This window comes from Homalodisca vitripennis, chromosome 4 (genome assembly GCF_021130785.1).
Source record: "Homalodisca vitripennis isolate AUS2020 chromosome 4, UT_GWSS_2.1, whole genome shotgun sequence".
Lineage (NCBI taxonomy): Eukaryota > Metazoa > Arthropoda > Insecta > Hemiptera > Cicadellidae > Homalodisca > Homalodisca vitripennis.
In genome coordinates, this window is record NC_060210.1 from 50,460,666 (window position 1) to 50,487,121 (window position 26,456).

General features: G+C 32.0%; 1 protein-coding gene across 1 annotated transcript in view; it reads right to left on the bottom strand.

Annotated features, from left to right (window-relative positions):
- LOC124359305 (adenylate cyclase type 8) overlaps positions 1–26,456 on the bottom strand; it is a 212,209-nt gene that overhangs the window by 58,502 nt on the left and 127,251 nt on the right. The window contains 5 exon segments of the mRNA XM_046811933.1: positions 6,477–6,613; positions 10,038–10,187; positions 14,434–14,513; positions 15,306–15,455; positions 22,643–22,835. Coding sequence (XP_046667889.1) covers positions 6,477–6,613; positions 10,038–10,187; positions 14,434–14,513; positions 15,306–15,455; positions 22,643–22,835 — 710 coding nt within the window.

Here is a 26,456-nt window from a genome sequence, read left to right on the forward strand (position 1 = left end):
CTTAAGGATTAAAGAAAGCAAAGCTCTGCAACTGATACAACCAAAACTGACGATTCCTTGAAGAATCTTAACAAATAAGAAACTATTGGCAAAACACTAACAAATTTTGGTGAAATAAATTTTTTAAGTGCTTACATATTTAAACAAAATTGTCTCTAAAAGGAGTAAAAGTGGTTTCTATCTCTCTACTCAATACACTGTATAGTCCTAGTTATACAAATTAACAACAAGACCTTCAAACTTATTCGGTTCTAAACATTTGACTTATTACCTTATTAATTGAAATTGAAAGTATCTCACAATTCAAATGCTTTAGATAAATCAAAAGCTGCAATGCAAAGGTGATAAAATTATGATGAATCCATTTAACAAATTGTGACTATATAACACTCTAGAATAGTTTGCTTTCAATATAGCGTTTGTACTGGCAGTGGGCATCATCAATATAGAAGACTATCTCTTTTAAAGAATCTGGATCCAAGTTGACATACATATCTGACAACCTCTTTCCTTCCACCTGTTATTACCCAATGATTAAAAAGAGGCTTTAATATTTACCAGTATTCCTCATCAACCTTTTTGCTATTACACTACTATCAATATAATCTCAAAATGGGTGAAGTCAATAATGAAATCAGTTAATTTCCAAAAGTATCCCTGTATAATAACTTCTTAATTAACTTATAAGGTACCGGTATCCAAATGAGCATACTGACTCAATCATTACAGCTTCAGAAACATTGGTGTAGAAGTATTACTATATTATTAATGTACCATATATAAGCTTCTATTAGACCCATGAACCGTAGTGGTAATATAGTTACAACATACATATCAAATAAACTATGTAGCAAATAATTCTTACACACAACCCTTGATGTGATGTCAAACACAATTCCAGACAGTAGTCAAGACATCTTTCACCAATGCCACAGCCTTGTATAGTTTAAAATGTGCTATAAAATAAAAGTATCTTAATTTATCATTAATGCCCGTTAAATTAATAGATTAACACCTTTAGGGCCGAAACCTCACACTACTTGACACTATCTAAGTGTTCTTCACAGTCTACACAAGACTCTGGCACTATATGGATTAAAGAAATTTTTAAGTTAAAATATTGTTAAGTGCTAAAACAAACAATACTAAAAATATAAAACCGTTTCACAAATAAACATCTGAAAATTTTAATTTAATGTATTTAATACAAGAGTAAATACAATTAATGTTGGGGTTGGATTTCTTACTAAAAGCACATGGCTCTGGGGATGCAGATAACAGTAAAATTAAGCATGAATTAGGTATCTTTGGAGGCAACTAGTTTGGATCATTCAGTGGAGTCTACAGTATAATTTTTCATAAATCCCTGATCTGTAAATGATAATTACAGAATTTTAATGATTGTGCAAAATCTGCCGTACTATAAACTTTATACTAAAACCTGCAGAATTACAGAGCTAGTTTTAATATTCAAGACTATTCCCTCAAATCATAAAGATGTTAAATAATTGTTATAATAACATTTTCTTCAATTTTTACATTTGATTTATTATACTACTTGTATAACAATAATTACCATACATTACTTGTGTGACAGACAATCCAAGTTCTTTAGTTGTCTCAGACTATTGTCACATTCAACAAGAGTGGATATACTTTAACATTGAACACATGATTATATGCATGATATTCTTTTACTGCGTCTTATAATTTCATCAAGCATAAGCCATCTTGTATGGCTGCAGACCACTCTGTTGTGCAGCCATGTAACTAGGACTTGGCTTTTGGGGGATGAATCTGATTGAAGGGCATACCAAACTGGGGCGAATAGAGTAAATCTGATTAAACCAATATTTAAATAAGATAAAAAGCACAATCCGGATTAAATAATTAATTACTCTATATCAAACAATTGGATTGGTGTTATACACTGGATAAATTATTAGGTTTTTTGGGAGGGATTCTATTCCATTTGACCTCTCTTTAGTTGCGCAACTGCTATGATAATCTCTTTATAATCTTAAAATTTAAAATTATTAATTTTAGTGTGTTGGAATTTATTTGCAAGTTTCACGCCTTTCTCATTTCAGACATCACAGCACATCGTTCTATATATGTTGGAAAATTATTGGCAATATAGTATTATTATCAGCTGAATCAATGATAAACATTGCACTTGCTCCTCGAAGTGCACTTTTATTATGCTGTTGTGTATCTTTTTCTTTAAAAGAGAATGTACCTTCCATCTATATGAACATTGTTTTGCAGAAATTTCCAGTCAAAGCATTACCTGGGTAGCGCTATCATTCTAATCCTTATGTTTAGGGCTGTTATTCCTGTTAATGACCTAATCTTTGCGAATTATTTGAAAAATATTTCAAGTTTTCATTGTTGTCTATATTAGTTTCTCAGTATACAGGGTGAATTTAAGTTAGTGTCGAAAAATTTTTTGGGTGATACTACTCAGTATTATAGACCAAAATATGAAAATAAAAAATCCCTATCCCATCTATCTTTTAACTATGACCAATTTCACTATTTTGTAAAAAAAATCGTGTTTTGTTTCAATAAAACTCAATTTCCTCCATTATTTTTTAATGTTTATTTTAATTCTGAATCCATTTTTGAAATCTACACAAAATTTTACATGGGAATAATGGAGAAAAACTGCCTTGAAAATAAGTTTGATACAAACAAATTGCTAATAAATCAAATTCTTAAGTTTTCGGCAAAAACATTAAAAAGATGTTAGACCCGAGGAATTAAAGGAAGTTAATTCTGAAGAGAGGCTAATACCACAAAAAAACTTGCCCATTTTGTGGGCTTTAAAATGACATAATGCAACGTTACTTTTATTTTCATCTTCTACTGGTTATTAAAGAATCAGTATTGGAAAACAAGATCTACTTAAAATATCACGGTGCCAAATAACCAGTCAAAATTGTGTTTAATTCTATAATAAATCAAACATAGGATAAACACATAAAGAAACAGTTACAAAAAAGAATAATTATAAAAGTAAGTAATCTATAAATTGTTTTCAAATTGCCTGCCTCCGTTTCTAATGCAGGCTCTCGCACGCTTCCTCATGGCCCTAACCGTCACGTTCAAAGATAACTTGTTACGCACTATTTGGGCAGCTAACTCAATCCGGTTTCTTAAGTCTTCCTCAGAGTTTACAGTGGTCGAGTAAACTTCCTGTTTCATAGTCCCCCAAACAAAGAAGTCCATAGGAGATAGGTCAGGAGATCTGGCCGGCCAAGCTACAGTTCCAGCGCGACCTATCCATGTCGGGTAATTGTCCGTTAACCACTGACGCACTTCATTGCTGAAATGAGGAGGAGCACCGTCCTGTTGGAAAACTATGTTGTCCCTCTGATTGTGGTCCATATCAAGTCCATCCAGAAGTGTGGGCAAGGGGTTTTATTGAAACAAAACATGATTTTTAACAAAATAGCGAAATTGGTCGTAGTTAAAAGATAGATGGGATAGGGATTTTTTATTTTAATATTTTGGTGTATAATACTGAGTGGTATCATCCAAAAAATTTTTCGACACTAACTTAAATTCACCCTCTATAAAAATGTGAACCACATTGTAAGTGGAGACTGATTTTAACACTGGATTGAATATCTTCCCATGACTGTTTAATTTGTTCACTTTTTAATTCATAATGTGTCATTGTTGGAAAGGAGTACATTGTATATGGACATAAAATTGTTTGTAGGTTAATATTTGGTTAATAGAATCCCAAATTCTTTCAAAAGTCTCTCTGAAATAAAGTTATTATGAAGCTATCAACAAAGAACTGCTTTTGGAAAAAGCCTACTATAGTGTTAATGAAATGTCAATTGAAATTTTTAATTAAACCCCAATGTTTGTATATCAATTTAAATTATTGTTCATTTCCTATGCCATCCTGTTCTGTTCATTTGTGTCTGTATAATACAAATATATTAAATATGTATTTTAATTTATAAACACACACATTATATATATAAATCATTTGAATTTGAAATATAAAAACATTTCTACTTCATTCAGTTTAACTTTAATACCCAGAAAGCTACATTCAGATTGTATGGTATGATTTTAATGAACACGGTGCAGTTATGTCACACTCACCACAGAGCACAGTGTATTATGGGCTCTCATTAGAGAAATACTGAATGATAAATGGATCCTCTTCATTGACATTTCTGGACTGGTTAAACAACAGCTCCATGATTAAGAAATAACACATCCACTGGCCTATTGCTAAAGAGTAAATAATTTTCTTATGACACATAACATAACTTATCAGATTAGTTATTTAAAACTAATTACAACTTATGGTAAATTAGAAAGTAAACTGTTTCATTCACCAAGTATCGTTTAACCCATTAATTGATAAGCACCTTACACACATTCTATCTTCTCAACAACTAATGAGTGATGCAAATGCAATTCTCAAACCTCACCATAAAATAGACACTTAATTTAATAAAAATTATGTCGTTGAAAGTATTGGTGACATGGGTGTGAAATTAAGTTCAATTTTATCAATGTTCAATGGAATATGGCTATTATTTGAGGATAATTAGGTTGAAGTAGGACTTGATGCACTAATTGTAGAGAATTACCTTGTAAACTAGTAGCCTATAGCACCTGAACATCAAAGTGTCCTTGACTAGCTAATAATATCCAGCAATAATACTAGCTTATAAAACAGCACATGATACTACACTTCATCTTGAACCTAACAATGTCAGATTGTACTCGTACATCCCTGATATTAAATCGAATAAGTTCTGCACAAAATTAAACAAACTATACATTTCATAAAAATAGATGATGAAAAATTTGTAACAATTTTTTAATTTTTTAATGAATTTTAGGGTTTAATCATGATTTCCCTATAAAATAAACAAGATTTTTTAAATTAAAAATGTTTAATTATATAGTATATATTACCACAACAATATGTACATTCTGCAGCCCCTCAAAATTGTTTATCCAGTTAAAGTTATTGGATGAGTTTCACTTATCAAACCTGACATTAAATGAAGATAAAACATGTTATCTACTCTCTAGTACACATTTTAAACATAACCTTAAAATTAAACTTAAAAAGTATATGAAGAACAAACATTAACAGACAATAAATTAATTTTAGTTTTAATAAAAGATAACTAATCAATACGAGTATCATTTAGTTCAATTTTAACTTTAAAAATTTGACAGACATAGTCCGAGAAACCTATAGCTATGCATTGTCTTACACATCTGCTCGATATGTGATATGATAACAGCTGTTTGTCTAGCAGTTTCACCACCAGCTCAACGTAAAATACTTCACTGGTTGACTGCAGTACACTAAAATAGAACTGGGTCAAAGTCAAACTTTGAAAATAAACACAGTGTAGTAAGTATTATGAAAAATGATCAGTTGAACTGTTTTAAAGCTTGACCTTGACCCGCCAGTTCTGTTTAAATTTAATTTATATTACTGTGTTTTCATGTAAAGGAAAATACTCGTATATAAAAATAACAAATAATACAGAAACTTTTAGCAATTATCCTTAACTAACTCATCTAATATGTCCCTATCCGTCATTAATGTACGTACTATACTATGGACTAGTATTATGCAAAGGAACCTGGGTAACAAATATTCAGAGGGTATTGATATTCCAAAAGACGGCCATAAGATCTTTATCTGAGTTACGTTTCAGAGAAAGTTGTAGAGAAGTTTTCAGAACTCAGAAGATTATGACAGTAGTAAACCTCTATATAAAAGAGGTCATCTTGTATACTGATGGAAAACCACTGCTCCAGAATAGACACTTCCATGACTACAATACTTGACACGGCACTCAGCAGTTCTTCATTTCTCCCAATAGGAAAATACAGAAGATTGAAGACTGCTCTAACTGCTTGGTTGGTCAACAATAATTTTTACACTCTCAACGAGTTCATTAAAAGAAGACTTATAGCTGGACAAACTTAAATATTTGTATTTAACCTGTGTATGGAAAGTAAAATAAAACCTATCTGATGCCATTTCAATACTTGATGTATTTGATCACACACACACGCGCGCGCGCGCACACACACACTGAGATATATATTATATTTTTGAAGAATATTTATATTTGATTTTGTATACCGATCTTCAAAGTGATCATCATTTTTCATTTTTCATTTATAATTAAGTCATAAGTTACTTGCGTTGCACCGCAGCAGAGCCTACTAAGAAAAAAAGTATACAGAGGAAGATAAGAACTCACTTTTTCTGTCACAAGTGTTATCAAAATACAACTTTACTTGTACTAACTTTTATTATAAATTTTTCTTTACAATACTGAATTAAAGTAGGCTACTCGCAAACTTCCAGCAGACTGATAAATCAGCTCATGACAGTTATTTACTCTTTTGTGCATAAAACCTGAGACTAAATTATGCAGGATATTATTAAAAGTAAACAACTACTTTACCCAGGTATTCCACCTGACTCAAGATGATTTGCAAGTGTGACGTCATAGGACCACACGTCGAACTGCCACTTGCGCAGACCCAGCACACCACACAGAACCGACCCCGAGTGGATCCCTATCCTCATATTGAGGTCTACCTGTACAAAATAAGTATACAGTAGTTATAATAAGTATTGTACAAAAATGTAACATTGTCCTTTTAGATTAACTTATAACGAATGTCTATATTGTCAGTCAAATATATTGATAGGCCTATATTTAAACTTTGTTTTTAGTTTGGCAATTTAAATATCATAAAATCCACATTTTATTTCTTGTTTTTTGTCGTATAAGTTTCAACTGATGTAAATAATGATGTTTAGTTAGTTTGTTTATCCTCTTGAGATGTCTACTGCTACTACTAATTCTAATACGTAATATGTAATATGTATTCTTCTACTAATATGTAATAATAAATAAGACTAAATCATGATTAATGGTGTTATTTCTAGATAAAAATTCAAACATCATCTCATTATGAAGCAAAATCAGGTTTGAAAAATGTAAAAGTAACTATATATATTAAATGTTTGTGACAGGGGGATCTAAAAGTACAGACAGTCCAATTGGATTAATTTGTTGACATTGAGGTCGTTGACAATGATGTAATTAAAAACTTTTCGCAGAAGATTTAGTTAATAATTGTTTTGTCTCTGATTTCGGAAGACTTTCAAACACGTTTTAGAGGACGACCCTAAGTTACTTCTAGGTTTTAAATAGTCCGATTATTAAATATAAATTTTATTATTGATATTTTAATAGGTAAGATTAAATATAGAATAATAAATATAGGGTACATTAAGGAACTCTTCATTTAATTGCGTGTTGTTATTATCTCTTTACAACAATGGAGCGTCTGCTTACATTACACATTGTCATTAGCCCATGTTTACTCTGACTCTTGAGTTGACTTGGAAGATAAGACATTAAACAAGTATTTAATTTCAGACAAATTATGTAAAAACAAGATTTTTATATTTAAACCCTTTACAATTTTGGCAAAGCAGAAGTAAAACTATAACTGTTTCACTCACTTGTGCTATCAGTTTGTAGTAAGCACCATATTACATGGTTTGTGATATTTGGTGGTGCTGTAATGTCTTATTTTACATTTGTTTACGAATTATTTACTAATTGATATTTATTTATCTTTAAAGTTGCAAGGATCGTTAGTATGGTTTCATGATCATCCCGTATGATTCAGTCTTATAAACTTTCAAATGTTTACTGCTGAGATTTCTTGTACACAATCTAGATAGCTTATCTACGCCTATTGATATTGCGTCACAAGGCTAGATATCCACGTTAAATAAACCTTGTCGTCAGTCGTTGTTTATAAAGAATAATTTTTGCAATGGCGTCTGCAAAAGGTAGCAGAGAAGATAAACAATAGATATCAACTATCTGTTGCTCTGCAAACTATCGTTTATAATGTAAGTACAAAAGCAGAATATTTACCTAAATTTCTCCTTCTTTAATCATTGCTAGTAACATTTCAAAAACTCAAATTTATACGGAATAATATATTTAGGATAAAATAAAATTTGTACAATAGTAAGAATTGTTTTTAGTTTATAGTAAACAAAAAAATATACTAAAACAATAAAACTAACTGTTAAACATAACTATTGCACGCATATTTGAGTAGAACGAAACATAGCCTACGGAAATCTCTCCTTTGGTGCCTATACTTACACACTGACTAGAGATAATTGCTCAGAAACTACCGATTACATTTTATACTAAATAAATAATTGGTTTTCAAAGTCGTTATTCCAGATTTTGTAAAAGTTATTTCGCTTAAAAATTCATTAAAATGGTTAAGACTGAAAAAAACAACAGGGTACTTTTAAGGTTAGTTTGGTTTTGTTACTGTTAAATGGGATTTATTTGGAAAATAATGAAATCTGTCAATGTCTGTGACAATTTATCGACACATGGATTACTTTAAAGTACGCATGTGGTTTATGTCTATATGTACAATTTGATAAATTTCGGAAACAATTCAAATGATCAGAAATTAAACCACAATTAATTTTAGACAAAACCTCTGATAAATTTATTTCTTTTTGACGGTAATTTCTACATGCAGCCTGTTGGGGCAGCAATGGGGTCACTCTCTTGAAGCGGCAAGCATATATATGAATAACTTTGAGATCATCGCACTGGAAGGAGCGGGGAAAATCCGAAGTTATGGTTCGCAACGTAGATTATGTATGGGCAGTTGCTTCTCACCGTAAAGAGATTAGATGAATCCCTCAATATATAAATGCCATACATCCTACAATTACCACAGACATTGAAGAAAACAGGCGTATACCATTTGTAGTAAGACAATAAGAGAGTCAAACCCGAGTATAGGTAGTTGTGAATATAGAAGACCAAAACAAACCATTTGATAACTGAACGTTCAATCTCATCATAATATAGCCCTGAAGTTCAGAGAATTTAAAATCAATTGATAGCATGATCTAGATATCAGATAAGGATAGCTAAAATGGAGAGGAGAGGATGTGGAAAATTTGGTAAAATACAGCACAAATTATTGGATTTTGAAAACAACCTACGAAAATTAGGCTTCACAATGATTTAGATCTTTGCCAAAATGGAGGTTACTAAGAAGACATAATATCAAAACTATATTTAAGTGAGCTTAACAAAATTAAGAATTTAGTGAAGAACGTGATTTTATTATGTACGCTACCACTTGAGACTACAAAATTCCATGTAGTTGTGTTTTAGACTATTGGGAGAAAAAACGTTTACTATCTACATACGGTATTTATAGTATGGAAAAATCCGTTAAGATACGAAAAGGTTCGCCATAGTGGAACCAAAAATTGAAAAACGGAATAGAATTCAACAAAACGAATGTACTTGCGAAGATTCTCTACCAAGGATAGTAAGAGAAAATAATCAAAGAAGAAAATAATTTCATCAAAGCAGAAGCGCCAAATTGTCAAAAAGCTGGCAGCCTACTCTGAGGCGTATTGATCACTGTTGGTCCTATTGGCCTGTAGACATGGTAGGCTTACGATACTGTTTCACTCCCTTCTACTCACGTTTAAGGGTAGATGTGTACTATTGGTAGTTCGGTTTAATGTCTGTAGACTATTGATGTTCTTCTACAACAAAGCTGAAATATTTTAAGAGGTTAATATTGTGCTAGCAATGTTCTGACGCCGTATGAATCAGAAAAAGCATAGTTGTTAGTTATTCATAACAGGCAGGCTAAACATTTATTCATAACTCAAGGACAAGTTCTGCATTTCATGTATCACGGACGATTTCATACAGTGGATGATCGTATAAATCACTATTTTATACAGTGGATGATCGTATAAATCACTATTTTATTTATGATTTATTGCTTGAATTTCTCTTGCTATCCATCCCTGTATATATATTAATTATTTGTACCAGGGATAATTCGTATTTCATCTTAATTCTGTTTGTGCTGTCTTTCTTTTTTTTTGTTACAACTAGTTGAAAATGGACAATTGACCTTGTGTCATTACTCACATTGAGTTTGTTGCGGACGTCGTGGATAGCAGTAATCATGTGTAGTCCCATCTCGACACAACAGTGGGCGTGGTCAGCCCGGGGCTTGGGTAGCCCTGACACGCAGTAATAGCAATCACCTAACAGTTTGATGCGCAGACAGTGGTTCTCCTGAAAACATCTACAAAGGGTTAGACTTTGCATCCCATTGTTTTCGTATGCTTTTCACATCGAGAATGCATAACGTGAACGGATAGCAATAAACAAATGCAATTTATTCGTTATCAACGAATTTTATCACTTTGTAAATATATACAAATTAAACTATCAACTATTCACGTACAAATTCAAACACTGCAAATTATATAGTTATGTATTTGTAGCGCAAATTATAACTTCTGAAAATAATTTCAACCAAACTATATAGTATAAAAAACTATTCAAATAATTTAAAATTAAAGAAAAATACTGATTTAATCAAATCTTGTTTTGAAAAAACTGTACGGAATATATCGCCATTATTATTTTAGAACAGTTACAATACCTAAATATTAAACATATTTAAAATAATGTACAAATTCTGACTCTCTTCTTCCTTTAGATTACAGCACTGAATATTATACACAAAGAAAAAAATTCTTTTTGACCTAAACTTATAGAAACAGAAAAGAAAATTTAAGTTAAATTATGAGAAAGGTTTAGGAGTTACTTCACAACATGATTGAAACTATCTTTTACAAGTATAGGTTGACAAGTAAGGTTGACAACGGTTCTTACTGATAATTAATTGGAAAAATATGTTTTAGAACATCCATTGTTGGGCAATTTCTACTTTCAAGCATTGGTATAACTGTGATAGTAACGATATTCATGAATGCTGACATTAAACAATAAAATCGTATTCCGGAATCTGTAAATAACATATTTACAAACTGTCTATGGAAAACCAGATAATGTACATGATTTACTATAACATTTCATGACAGCTTAATTTATATGATAGAAATGTTTTCACCCTATATATTCCTGATCTTCTAAATGTGTCGCTATGTTATCGAAAAGGCTCTAGTAGATATTTTCAATAATTAGGTTAGGAAGAAATAAAAAAACTGCATAATTAAACAGTTTTTATTGGTGTGAAACATTTTCTCTTAAAAGGCAATAATAGATTTTTATGAATTACTTAATGTATCAGAAATTAGTGTAGATCTTTGGTATACTTACAACTGCATGCAGGTTGTTTCACATTGTAACTACTAAGTTGAAAATCAATCCCTGAATAAAACTCTGCCATAAAATGTACATATTTCTTATGACCAGCAGACAGCCATAAAAGGAAAGGTAAGCTATTTCATTCTATATCATTTGAATGTTATATATGTCATGCTATGTTTGAGAGGCTTATCTACGTTCAAACTTCAGTGCTACACATAAACCTGCAGACCGAGATTATAATCAAATAAGACGATATCGTAATATTATACTGCATATTCCAAACGCATAACTCACATTCTCTTGAAAGTCATACATACATAACGTTTTATTATTACAAATGTACTATTGGTTTCGTACAAATAATTAACGACTGAGGTGATTACTTGGCTCTAAAACTTCCTACCAGTAAAAACGTAAATCATTAAATTAGTAGTATATTAAAATTAAATAAAGACATATGAAAAGGATAAAATGCATAGACTTTAACATTTATTCATGTTAATAAGACACTGCACAGTTTAATATCATTCACATTCAAGGTAAACGTGTTTTGCTGTATTGTTAAATACGTAGATGATACTGCCACTAATGTACGTTATTTAGTGCAATTAATAATAATAATTGAATTGAGTTTTAATTATGAGTTTATTATTATTTGTTTATTTCACTCAATTATCCTATGTTATTATGACAAATAATTATGTTATTAAAGACCCGAAATGACCTTAAAATCGTGTCATTGTCCTTTTGTCTATCCGTCAGTTCAATATCTCAACAGAAACTTCCTAGACACTTGAAATGTTTTATAGTTATATCCGGTACAAAGAAGGACACAATTGATTTTAGCGAAAAAAGATCAAAGGGTATCCATTTGTCTGTTCGTCTGTGCGATAACTCTACAGAAAAGTCCCAGAGTCTTGAAACTTGTTAGATAGTTCAACCTGGTGTAAGGAAGGACAATATTGATTTTATTAGCAAAATGTTAATGAGGAGTCTATCGTTAGTCTGTCCGTCTGTACGATAACTGTACAGAAAAGTCCCAGAGTCTTGAAACTTGTTAGATAGTTCAACCTGGTGTAAGGAAGGACAATATTGATTTTATTAGCAAAATGTTAATGAGCAGTCTATCGTTAGTCTTGAAACTTGTTAGATAGTTCAACCTGGTGTAAGGAAGGACAATATTGATTTTATTAGCAAAATGTTAATGAGCAGTCTATCGTTAGTCTGTCCGTCTGTACGATAACTGTACAGAAAAGTCCCAGAGTCTTGAAACTTGTTAGATAGTTCAACCTGGTGTAAGGAAGGAGAATATTGATTTTATTAGCAAAATGTTAATGAGCAGTCTATCGTTAGTCTGTCCGTCTGTACGATAACTGTACAGAAAAGTCCCAGAGTCTTGAAACTTGTTAGATAGTTCAACCTGGTGTAAGGAAGGACAATACTGATTTTATTAGCAAAATGTTAATGAGCAGTCTATCGTTAGTCTTGAAACTTGTTAGATAGTTCAACCTGGTGTAAGGAAGGACAATATTGATTTTATTAGCAAAATGTTAATGAGCAGTCTATCGTTAGTCTGTCCGTCTGTACGATAACTGTACAGAAAAGTCCCAGAGTCTTGAAACTTGTTAGATAGTTCAACCTGGTGTAAGGAAGGACAATATTGATTTTATTAGCAAAATGTTAATGAGCAGTCTATCGTTAGTCTTGAAACTTGTTAGATAGTTCAACCTGGTGTAAGGAAGGACAATATTGATTTTATTAGCAAAATGTTAATGAGCAGTCTATCGTTAGTCTGTCCGTCTGTACGATAACTGTACAGAAAAGTCCTAGAGTCTTGAAACTTGTTAGATAGTTCAACCTGGTGTAAGGAAGGACAATACTGATTTTATTAGCAAAAATGTTAATGAGCAGTCTATCGTTAGTCTGTCCGTCTGTACGATAACTGTACAGAAAAGTCCTAGAGTCTTGAAACTTGTTAGATAGTTCAACCTGGTGTAAGGAAGGACAATACTGATTTTATTAGCAAAATGTTAATGAGCAGTCTATCGTTAGTCTTGAAACTTGTTAGATAGTTCAACCTGGTGTAAGGAAGGACAATACTGATTTTATTAGCAAAATGTTAATGAGCAGTCTATCGTTAGTCTGTCCGTCTGTACGATAACTGTACAGAAAAGTCCAAGAGTCTTGTAACTTGTTACATAGGTCTACCTGGCACAAGGAAGGAACTATTGGTTTTGGCGGCAAAAGGTCAAAGAGCAGTCTATCCGTGTATGCGTTAACTTTTTATATAAAGCTCATAGATATATGAACCTTGGTATATAGGTTCCTCTTCGCTCAAAGAGGAATTCTATTTATTGTGGGATATAAAGGTCAAATAGCAATCTTTCCGTTTATCGTTATCTCTGATACCTCTTTCGTTACGTTCAGTCGGGTAATTCGATACTCCATTGTAGCTGTTTATTAATTTAACATTTATTTAAGTACTGTATAATCTATTTGAGACTAGGCATTAATTCAATACATTATTAACGAAAATAAACTGATAGGTGGAATATCTAAGCACCAGACAGAGAACACAGGGAAACATTTACCGAACTGGCTCAGGTATAACTTATTCCTTGTAACTTTACGGCCCTTGAAAACAATATAATATTTGTTTCAGATCATAAGGAACTGGTGTACTAAGCTTCAAGTCTTTAAGATCTTTCTATCAAAAGTAGTCGCACACAGCAGACAAATGGGCAGACAACAACATGATTTTCAAAAGTACTTCTCGTGTTCTCAATAATTGGTTTAATCTCGTTCATTTGTTTAACTGTTAATTATCGATTGCTTTAATAATATTTATATTCGATCCAACATTGCTATACGTTTGTTTTCCGCATTAACTGTAATTATTAGAACATGTGTTGAGTGGTTTACATGCGAACGTTTTTTTATAGGATAATGAGTTGATATGAAATCCTAGATTTATTAGGTTTATAGATCCTAATATAATGAAGTGAACATCTATTGACGTAAAAGTTGTATGGGTTTTGCTCTAGACTGAATTACTACTTTTACATTTGCAATATATGGCTATTATTATGTTGGTGTAACGGTTATTAGACAATAGTATGTAATAGCTAAGCAGGTCATATCACTTAGTAGTGAAAGTTACAATTATAAATTATGTATCAGTTATAATTTCCCACATACTTACCGCCGCAAGCTTATCAAACTTGGCAAAGAGATCATTGAGAACCCTGACTAGTTCTTGGGCACTGCACTGACTCGCCCAAGCTGTGAAATAAGAAATAATTACTTTAATTAAAATATTTGTATTAAAATGTAATTAAACTGAAATGTGATATATGAGAAGAAGCATTTTATTTTATCAAGTCGAAATATTGCTTTCAATAAATATTTCATGCTGTTGGTAACTTGAACCAGCCAATAGAATTCACTAGTGTTGCTCTAGGTTTAGTACTAGGCCTGGCCGTCGGATCGCGCTGTGAACATTTGTGCGAGTAAAACTTCTGAATTATCTATTCTCTATGATGATCCAAGCCATGACCATCACCCCTCTCCTGGTCTCTAAGTTAAACGAGTTGCAATAAGAGCTGTCCGCTGGACTGCAGCTCAAAATATCAGCTCTCAATATGTTCCCATAGGGCAAAAAGCCCAGTTTCAATGTTTACTGCAGAATTACCAGGCGTACATTCAATCGATATGGTGCGGAGAATTACCAGACTATCATTAGGACACCAAGAGAAGTCTTTGGCACAGGGACGTCCACTGGTTATGCATACCACTTTGGGGCAACCAGACTTTTGTCTTTTAAGTAACAATATTCATCGAAAAATAAGTCAGAATAAGGTGATATTTAAAAGTAAATTAATAATAAAAATTTTATTTGAAAAAATAAGATTCATTTTTGTCTGTGGTAGGCTATTTTAAAATAAAATAGCAATTTTATATTATCAAAGTAAATTAAAATTATTATTCGATTCCTTTATATAAACTTATAAAAAATAAAATTGGGGATTCTTTAGGATATTTAAAAATTGTTCTGGAAAGCTGAAAGAAACTAACCTGTAAAGCCCTTGATGTCTGCAAAGAGAATACTGACATTCTCGTAACAATGCAGATATATCCTATGGAACTGATGAGGAGTAAACTGACCCTTCTCAGCCTCACTGGCGATATCTCTTATCATCTCCTTGGCTACGAAGTCTGGCAAAACTGCAAACATAAAAATATAAAGGCTTTTATTCTGTGTTAATAATGATAAATTAACTGTCCCTTCTAAACCTCACTGGAGATGTCTCTTATCATCTCCTTGGCTACGAAGTTTGGCAAAACTGCAAAAATAAAAATATAAAGACTTTTATTCTGTGTTAATAATGATAAATTAACTGTCGCTTCTAAACCTCACTGGAGATGTCTCTTATCATCTCCTTGGCTACGAAGTCTGGCAAAACTGCAAAAATAAAAATATAAAAGCTTTTATTCTGTTTTAATAATGATAAATTAACTGTCCATTCTAAACCTCACTGGAGATGTCTCTTATCATCTCCTTGGCTACGAAGTTTGGCAAAACTGCAAAAATAAAAATATAAAGACTTTTATTCTGCGTTAATAATGATAAATTAACTGTCGCTTCTAAACCTCACTGGAGATGTCTCTTATCATCTCCTTGGCTACGAAGTTTGGCAAAACTGCAAAAATAAAAATATAAAGACTTTTATTCTGTGTTAATAATTATAAATTAACTGTCGCTTCTAAACCTCACTGTAGATGTCTCTTATCATCTCCTTGGCTACGAAGTCTGGCAAAACTGCAAAAATAGAAATATAAAGGCTTTTACTCTGTTTTAATAATGATAAATTAACTGTCCATTCTAAACCTCACTGGAGATGTCTCTTATCATCTCCTTGGCTACGAAGTTTGGCAAAACTGCAAAAATAAAAATATAAAGACTTTTATTCTGTGTTAATAATGATAAATTAACTGTGTCTTCTAAACCTCACTCGAGATGTCTCTTATCATCTCCTTGGCTACAAAGTTTGGCAAAACTGCAAAAATAAAAATATAAAGACTTTTATTCTGTGTTAATAATGATAAATTAACTGTGTCTTCTAAACCTCACTCGAGATGTCTCTGACTATTCCGTAGCTACGAAGGCTAGCAAAACTGCAACAATAAAAGTGTAAAGACTATTATTCTGTGTTAATAATGATAAAGTAACTGTGTCTTCTAAACCTCACTCGAGATGTCTCTTATCATCTCCTTGGCTACGAAGTCTGGAAAAACTGCATTAATAATTTTATGAAGGCTATTATTCTGTGTCAATGATGATAAATTAACTGTCCCTCCTAAACCTCACTGGAGATGTCTCAGATCATCTCTTTAGATATGAAGTCCGTCAACACTGCAAAATTAAATATATGACGGCTATAATTATTCTGTATAAATGATGAGGAATTAAATGTCCCTTTTTGAGCCTCCCGTGGCAATATCTCTTTGTAAGTTGATGAGGAAACTGTACCTACTTAGCCTCAGTGGCGATATGAGTATTCGTATGATTAAGAAAAACAATAACTTGGCACTATTATAACAATAAAGAGATATACTCGCATTTACAATGAGTGAGTCGTTTCTATTGTTGCTCGCTTGAAATGTAAAAATGTCATTGTCCACAAAGTGAGCTAACTCCATAATATTAAATATGAACATCGAGATTCATTCGGTAAAGCAATAAAGACATAAGTAATACTCTGAATGTTTTCATTGTCATCTACAGTTGCTATATTTGAAATCATACTCATACGGTATCTGGATATATTATAACATGAACACAATTACACACGCAAACTACAATTTCAAAACATATCCCATTCGCTAAGTAACAGATTAACATTATACTACGTACAGTGAAGTGAATGCATTTTATATCTGACTTTCTTCCTCTTACCCGTTATGAAGTTAAATACTACTCGATATAACATCTTACAACTACAAAACTAAGTGCCATGACATTTTGCTCAGACATTCTTGTCACAACCATTTGTTCTCTATTCCTCCGAAAGGTCTACCCTACTAGAGGTTAAACTTCCAACTCTAATTAGATGATTGTGCTTTGGTGAATATATAAGCTTCTTACTTTTAAGGAATAGTTGTTAATTAAATTAACAACAATTACATTACATAATTACGTAACATGTGACATTTTAAAAATTACGTAGATGATTCCACTTGGCATAATTTTGGTGCTCAAATACATTAGACTATAATGAACCAATGGTTAAAAACCTTGCTTTTGTAACTAAATGAATTTCTAGCGTCTAAAATACCGATTAACACAAAAACGTATGTAAATGCGTACCATATTAAGGGTTTTAAATGTTCCAAACAGGATTAAAGTTATTTAACATGTATCACTTATGTATATGACTCAAAACAAATAAAAATATGTTAAAATAATTAAATTTCATTTTATATTTTAGCAGAGAATCTTAGAATGTCATTATTTTGATGGCTATACGACAAAGACGTAATCTCGGTCGCAATGGCATGGATTTAAAAATTTGCTACCTGTCTTGTCGTGGAACATAACTGTTCGAAGACTGAGTATGAGAATTTATTTCGATTATAATTACTTCAGGATATTCCTCCTTCCTGGAATGGCGCAAAAATTTAGGACCAAGGGACCCGGAGCCTTGGAACAACGGATCTTAAATATGCAGTTGTGTGTAATGACAAACACCCTTAATGATGGTTAGAGAAAATTTCAGCTTCCAGATATAAGTTGCCAATGATGCTCCTGCTGGATACTTAAAATTCCAGAACCACTTTTGTCAAAGATTTAAGACTTTTACCATATTTAGTATCTTTAAGATGTTAGATTACTCGATACGTTATTCAATAAACATATTTTAATCCAACCCAAAGAAGGATAAGGTTCAGATTAACAAAAATTGTTAAGCGATGTTAGAAATAGTTTTTCCGGCTCAATCGACAGAAGCACATATGGATATTCCGTTTAGAGATCTGTAATCTGATCTTGTATATGCATATAACAATATATTATATGCTATATACTATATGTATATATTTTTGGGCTTTTGCACTTTTTCACAAAGAAGTACTTTCAAACAAGTTAGAGAGTTTGTAGAAAAACGTTTTAACTGGCGTAACGGATAAATGTACATCCTTATATTTTATAATTATATTTCATATATATATATATATATATATATATATATATATATATATCATCCTGATATGACTGCTATATTCATATATGAGTGAGCAAATTGACCTCAGACGAGAATGAATAATATAAACTTACATTAATAAATTGTATAGCTTAAAACCATTTATATATATATATATATATATATATATATATATATATATATATATATATATATATAATATTCCCTACTATCCTTTTTACCGATGTGGAATTTCTGCTATAGTATTATATCATGTAGAAAAGGTTGGATAAAAGTTTTCTGACACAAATTGAAATATTTATGGTTACTTGTCACAGTTTACGATGCTGTCAACGTACGGATTGTACGAGCACTAAAGTTCAAGTGGTGATATCCCACCAGACATTACACTAAAAGGACATGAAATGATAAAACACCCTACAGCCGCATGCAGGTTTAACAAAGAACAGCAGAATCAACAATGTAGCAAGCAGAGGACTCGGCTTATTTTTAATGAACAAAAAGCTGTTGGAATATCTCATTTATACTTTACTGTTAGGATCTGTTTTTTTCCTAAAAGTACTTGAATAAATATTCTAATAAAATAAATATTAGTTCTGTTTCCTAATAGAATAAATATTCCATTAGGTATATTCTGTAAAAAACTATTCATCCTGATGAATTTAATGTTTATTTAACATGATTTATAGGGCAATATTCTGTTTTGCACTTTTAATATATTTCTTTTTAAACAAACACTTTACTCATTAGGATAATTAGTACGTAGTTTCTTTTAACAGCGTTTGTCGTAAGCTAGACAGAACAAAGAGTTAGATGAAATGCAATTATTTTAAAAACTTACAACACTTAATAATACACCTTGTTTATTATTACTATTATATATATATATATATATATATATATATATATATTATATATATATATATATATTTCAGAAGTTGCACTAAGCGAAGGGGGAAATTGAGCTAAACTCAACATTCACATGTGTATAATCATTTAACAACTAATTAGTTCGTATTTTGTTCCTATAATAATTGTAATAGGAAATAGAAGTTTTTAATATTGTAATTAATAATACATTATGGCATTTTAACATAATGAAATGTAAGCATTATAATACAAAATTTATTGGATCTATTACATTATAACATTTTAAATATGTAAAACTAGTCTGTTGTAATTTATACTCGTATATGTACCTAACAAATATTAAGAATTCAATACATAATTTTTGTTTGCGTGCAAGAGTCAGGAATCTCCTTTATTAAAATGTGGAATTATTATGTTTTTATTATTATGTGGAATCGGTTTGAGCAAAATCTCTGATATCGGTAGCAGGAGCCATTTGTAACGAGTGGTCATTGTGGTCAACAGTTACTTACAATAACACCACTCACACTCCGCCTAAATGATCAAACATGGCCTATACGTCTATTTTAACCGTCGTTTGCTGGAACATGGAACATTGTTAGTTACCTACTATTTCCTAATTATCGTTACAATTGTGATACATATATTTATGTAAGGTGTGTTATTGATGATGGATAGTTTGAAAGGATAACTGGATTTTTGACATTTGCCATCGTTATTTTTATGTAAATAAGAGAGTAACATATACGATTATAGTAAATGTTGTCAACCTTCATATGGCACACAAAAATACTATTAAAACACACATCTATCATATGGGGACTTCTATATCGGAAGAAATATTGTACACAATTTTATTCTAAACATATTTTGTTACGCCCAGTGTGTTATAAGTCCTCTGTGAATCCTACAAATAATGAATAATAAAAAAATCAATATGTGAAATTGATATTTCAGTCATTTCTATGCCAGAAATAATAGATGGATTGCAGGACATTTGTATTCTATATTTAAACATTCTAATTATAAAAAAGTATATAGTTAAAATTATTTAAAATATAGGAAAATTTCAGTATTTATCTAATTACTTTTATGAAATTAAAAACAAAAATATTTAAGTTTAATTTTCTAAATATATAAAACATGTAGTTAATACCCAAAAAAATGTTTGTTAGTATTTTTATCATCACCATTAGAAGAAGTTGCTCTTGTCAGTAGAAGTGGTTCTTGCACATATTTTTACTGAGTATAGAAAGTGTAAAGCGAGGGCCTTGTTCGTGTCAACAGTCATTAATAATAATTGTTTACTTGTTGAATATTCAACGTTGTGGGGATTTGACATATGACAGCTCGCACATTGGATGTTATCCGACAGTTTTGTGTCACATTTTGACTGATGGCGACAGCTTGTCAATCCAGTTCGGTCATGTAAATAGTATATTTTTTCTATTTTGTTATATAATATATAGGAATGTAAAATGATGTGAATATTATTCTAGATTTTCTAGATTGTACAATAAGTTCATTAAAAATGTCAACACGAAAAAAATACTTTAATAAACTTTCGTTATAGAATATTAAACGCCCAAATTTGCGAACTGTATGCGCGATTTGGGTTCGGTTACCTCCATAAAAAGGCATCCCTGTTTGCTTTGCGAGACTATGCCGATTCATGGTGGTTTGTACCATCCACTGTCGTTCTTGGAGAGTATGCATGACCCTGTGTAAATATGCAAGTGCAATGCAGTATATCACGCTGGTTTCCGATCCCTGTTCGCATAGGATATTCTCCTATTTCAACGATGTTCCTGTCAGTGTCGAATCATCACGGCACCTCCGGTTCAATAAATTCTATGGCTTCCTCGGCTTTATCTCAATTTTGGTGTATTATTTTAGTATACAAACTGACCAGCGTTATATTTAGTCAAAGTTAGTTTGTATTTTTGTCTTTATTTATACACGAGTAACCAAGTACTGTGTATTTAACATTTTCTAAAATCTTCAAGCATAAGACTGGATTGAGTATGAGGTTGATTAGAGGTTGAGTGTTAGAGAGGGCTTCATAACTATAACTATAGCTACTAAGGACATTTTAAATTTTCTTTCTTATTTTATCATACTTCTTTCAAGGTTTTGGCAATCACTCTGTATGTAAGAGTATGAAAGAGTTCATGTCAGCTGTATTTATTATTTATCTACGGTTGATTTAATTTTCTTTGTATTTATGTTCTTTTATATTTTATACAATTTTGCGCCAAAAGACGGTTTTTACCGAAATGTAATATGCGAATATTTAAAAAATAACGTTATTTGTGTACAGTTATTTACGCGTATTAACAGTGTGAATAACAATGTAATAAATATTAAAACTGCGGTCTTAAGTTGTACAGTATGATAAAAAATGTATTGCAGATTCTCTTTTATCTGATTGAAGACAATACAGAATATAAATACATTACAGAAAAAATTTTATTGACTAATATTTTTCGTTCTAGTAAGAAGTAATTTTATTAAAAGGAATTTCTACTTACCTCAAGGCTCCATCTCTTTAGTAGTTCCAATAAGCTTAATAATAAGCCGGAAACCACCAATGAGAATAAGGTATTTAAGGCTGACTAATAAACTGGTAAGACGTAAAGGGATTTACTGTCTTTTCTCCCATTTCTCCCGAGATGGTTGAGTACAGAATCTTATAGAGTTGACGACTTATATCAAAATATACTATTATATTATTGCTGTGGCGAGTCTAAGACGACTTTTACTGAAATTGTTTAATACAATTTACGCTGGCTTATAAAATTATGAAATTTCATGTCATATATGAAAGATGTTCCATCTATGTTCACATTTTATTACTAACAATCTACAAGCCTGTACGGTTACCCTAAAATCACAGAATAAACGTAACCTTACAGGATTACCTTATTTTCTGTAAAATAGGACGGCCTGTTTAAATAAAATGAAGTGCTTAGACTGGAAATTCAATGGGGTGGAGCCCTTATATTATTATATTAGGTATTTTTTGTAGTGAACATGTCATACGAATGTAGGGTGTAACTTCGATGTTTTTGGGGGTGGGCGGAATATATATTTAAAGTAAAACGTTTTACTGATGAATTTCATACAGGATAGAATATAGTTTACGATTTCTATTTCATGGTTTTTTGGAAAGCATTTATGTAATAATGGAAGGGGGGTTAGAATAAATTTCATTACTTAGGGTAAAATATCAATTAATGGTCTACTACCTTGATATTGTTAAAAGGAACATATTGAATATTATAATAAGTAATATGACTATTAGTAATATTAAGTGATTACCTGAGAGTAGAAGTTTCTCTTGCTGGTCGTTTTCCTTCTGTGTTCGGAAGCGGGTTTCCGTGGATCTGTGAGTCTCCAAGAAGGCTTTGCGCTGTCCACGATCAGTCAAGTATTTGGTGTATAAACCCGCAAAGTTGAGGCAGGTGTACGTCAGTGCAGTGGCTAACGCCTGTCTCGTCTTACACCCGAAGTCCTTGTCACAAACAAAACGTATTTTTATATTTTATTTTGACTAAATTAATGTTGTCAGTAAAAATAAGTTATAGGATTATTTAAAAATGTTTCCTGATTAATAGTAAAACAGTAAAGCTTAAAGGTTTTTAGTCTAAAATAAATTTGTTTTGTATAATAAGATATACACTAGTGGTAATCTAGAACCTTTTGCCTTAAAAGATATATTAATCAATAGTTATTTGTATAATGTCTAGGATTTAGCTTCAAGTAAAAATAAACCATTAAAATAAATTGTTGAATATACTTCAATAGATAGATCAAAGAGAGTGTATCTAGTTAAATAAATACTCTCAGAATGAATCAATAATAACTGCACGGAGTAGAAGTAATATAGTCCCAAATATGTTATCCAAATAATACCACAAATAACAAACATAAGGGATTTATGTTTCTTGTATGTATTATGGAGCAAAGATTTAATATAAATAATAATAATTACTTAAACTAAGTTATGTAAGGTATGCTCTATTATGCTAAAGGTTACTATATTATTTTAGTTCAACTCATTCAATCTAGTTCATAAATAGTTATTTTTATAAAAAATCTGTTTTACAGATATAACTATTATCAAATTATTATTACTATAAGTATAATGTTTGTATACAATTCTTTTCCATAATGTGTGTTACCAAACTCTGAATAAATAGCCAGAGATTTAAATATTTTCGTTGAAAAAAGAATAACTTGTGACCTTACAAGGTATCTCAAATAATATACTCCTAGTATATAATTATTATTAATAGCAGTATATCAAGCGTATTTCGATTTCAAATAATTTCCTAATTTGCAATTTTCAATGCGAAGAATCAACCTTATACTAGTTGAGACTAAATATTAGCCAGAAACACATTTTTTACAGCGACAATATTACAAAACCACAACAGTCTTGTGTATTGGATCTTACGGAACTTTGAATACAAGCTTATATGCTACTTGTTTGACCTGTTGTCACTTAAAATATGTGAATAAACATTTAACCTCAAAAATATTATATTTTATAAGGTTTCTCTATTTTGCAGCACTTATAACATGAAAAGTTAAACATGACGCACTTATTGATTAGACATATATAGACAAATACACACATAATTAAAATTAATAAATTATAATAATTTAAATTATAAAATGTATTCACTCGCTTCACTTATAAATGTAAAGAACGAGTTGCAAGAGTGATATTTTCCCGATAACTGAACACGTTCCATTGGTTCCAATAACTGCACGCTTCAATATCTCACACTCTACAAATATGGAGCATCTCACCTATTTCTAAATTAATTTTATTGTCAAGCAGTTCTTGAAATATTTCTTCATTAACTGCAATTTTTATCCATTAAACGAGATTATACTGTATATATATATATATATTCGCAGATTGGTTTTATATTTCAGTTGTGTTGATTTGCGCAAATGAGAACCTCAGTGTATTAAATATCTAGATGTAAATATATTTTTAAAGGATGTCTCGTAGGCATAATTTCATTTTAAATTAATATAACAAAGAATGTCAATAATATATTATATATTTGTGAAAAATATGTCATTTCCCTATGTAGCTATGTTTCAACATTTAAAACCCTCCGGCCACCACAAACCATAACTATTTTTACCCTCAAATGTAGTAAATAGTTTATCTTGGCCATCAAGAGTTCAAAGAGCTCTTAAACACATTCGCGATGGATGATGAATTATTATAAATTTTGGAACATATCAAACAAGCGATGCCATAAACTAAACAGGGAACACCTACTCCATTGGAATTGTAGGAAAGTCGATAGTTAAGCAGTCGTAGTAGCTATGCTATACACCAAATAGGGAACGCCTTCTCCATTGGAATTGTAGGAAAGTCGATAGTTGAGCAGTCGTAGTAGCTATGCTATACACCAAATAGGGAACGCCTGCTCCATTGGAATCGTAGGAAAGTCAATAGTTGAGCAGTCGTAGTAGCTATGCTATACACCAAATAGGGAACGCCTTCTCCATTGGAATTGTAGGAAAGTCGATAGTTGAGCAGTCGTAGTAGCTATGCTATACACCAAATAGGGAACGCCTGCTCCATTGGAATCGTAGGAAAGTCGATAGTTGAGCAGTCGTAGTAGCTATGCTATACACCAAATAGGGAACGCCTTCTCCATTGGAATTGTAGGAAAGTCGATAGTTGAGCAGTCGTAGTAGCTATGCTATACACCAAATAGGGAACGCCTTCTCCATTGGAATTGTAGGAAAGTCGATAGTTGAGCAGTCGTAGTAGCTATGCTATACACCAAATAGGGAACGCCTGCTCCATTGGAATCGTAGGAAAGTCAATAGCTGAGCAGTCGTAGTAGCTATGCTATACACCAAATAGGGAACGCCTGCTCCATTGGAATTGTAGGAAAGTCGATAGTTGAGCAGTCGTAGTAGCTATGCTATACACCAAATAGGGAACGCCTTCTCCATTGGAATTGTAGGAAAGTCGATAGTTGAGCAGTCGTAGTAGCTATGCTATACACCAAATAGGGAACGCCTGCTCCATTGGAATTGTAGGAAAGTCGATAGTTGAGCAGTCGTAGTAGCTATGCTATACACCAAATAGGGAACGCCTTCTCCATTGGAATTGTAGGAAAGTCGATAGTTGAGCAGTCGTAGTAGCTATGCTATACACCAAATAGGGAACGCCTGCTCCATTGGAATTGTAGGAAAGTCGATAGTTGAGCAGTCGTAGTAGCTATGCTATACACCAAATAGGGAACGCCTGCTCCATTGGAATTGTAGGAAAGTCGATAGTTGAGCAGTCGTAGTAGCTATGCTATACACCAAATAGGGAACGCCTGCTCCATTGGAATTGTAGGAAAGTCGATAGTTGAGCAGTCGTAGTAGCTATGCTATACACCAAATAGGGAACGCCTGCTCCATTGGAATCGTAGGAAAGTCAATAGCTGAGCAGTCGTAGTAGCTATGCTATACACCAAATAGGGAACGCCTGCTCCATTGGAATTGTAGGAAAGTCGATAGTTGAGCAGTCGTAGTAGCTATGCTATACACCAAATAGGGAACGCCTGCTCCATTGGAATTGTAGGAAAGTCGATAGTTGAGCAGTCGTAGTAGCTATGCTATACACCAAATAGGGAACGCCTTCTCCATTGGAATTGTAGGAAAGTCGATAGTTGAGCAGTCGTAGTAGCTATGCTATACACCAAATAGGGAACGCCTGCTCCATTGGAATTGTAGGAAAGTCGATAGTTGAGCAGTCGTAGTAGCTATGCTATACACCAAATAGGGAACGCCTGCTCCATTGGAATCGTAGGAAAGTCAATAGCTGAGCAGTCGTAGTAGCTATGCTATACACCAAATGGGGAACGCCTGCTCCATTGGAATTGTAGGAAAGTCGATAGTTGAGCAGTCGTAGTAGCTATGCTATACACCAAATAGGGAACGCCTGCTCCATTGGAATTGTAGGAAAGTCGATAGTTGAGCAGTCGTAGTAGCTATGCTATACACCAAATAGGGAACGCCTGCTCCATTGGAATTGTAGGAAAGTCGATATTTGAGCAGTCGTAGTAGCTATGCTATACACCAAATAGGGAACGCCTGCTCCATT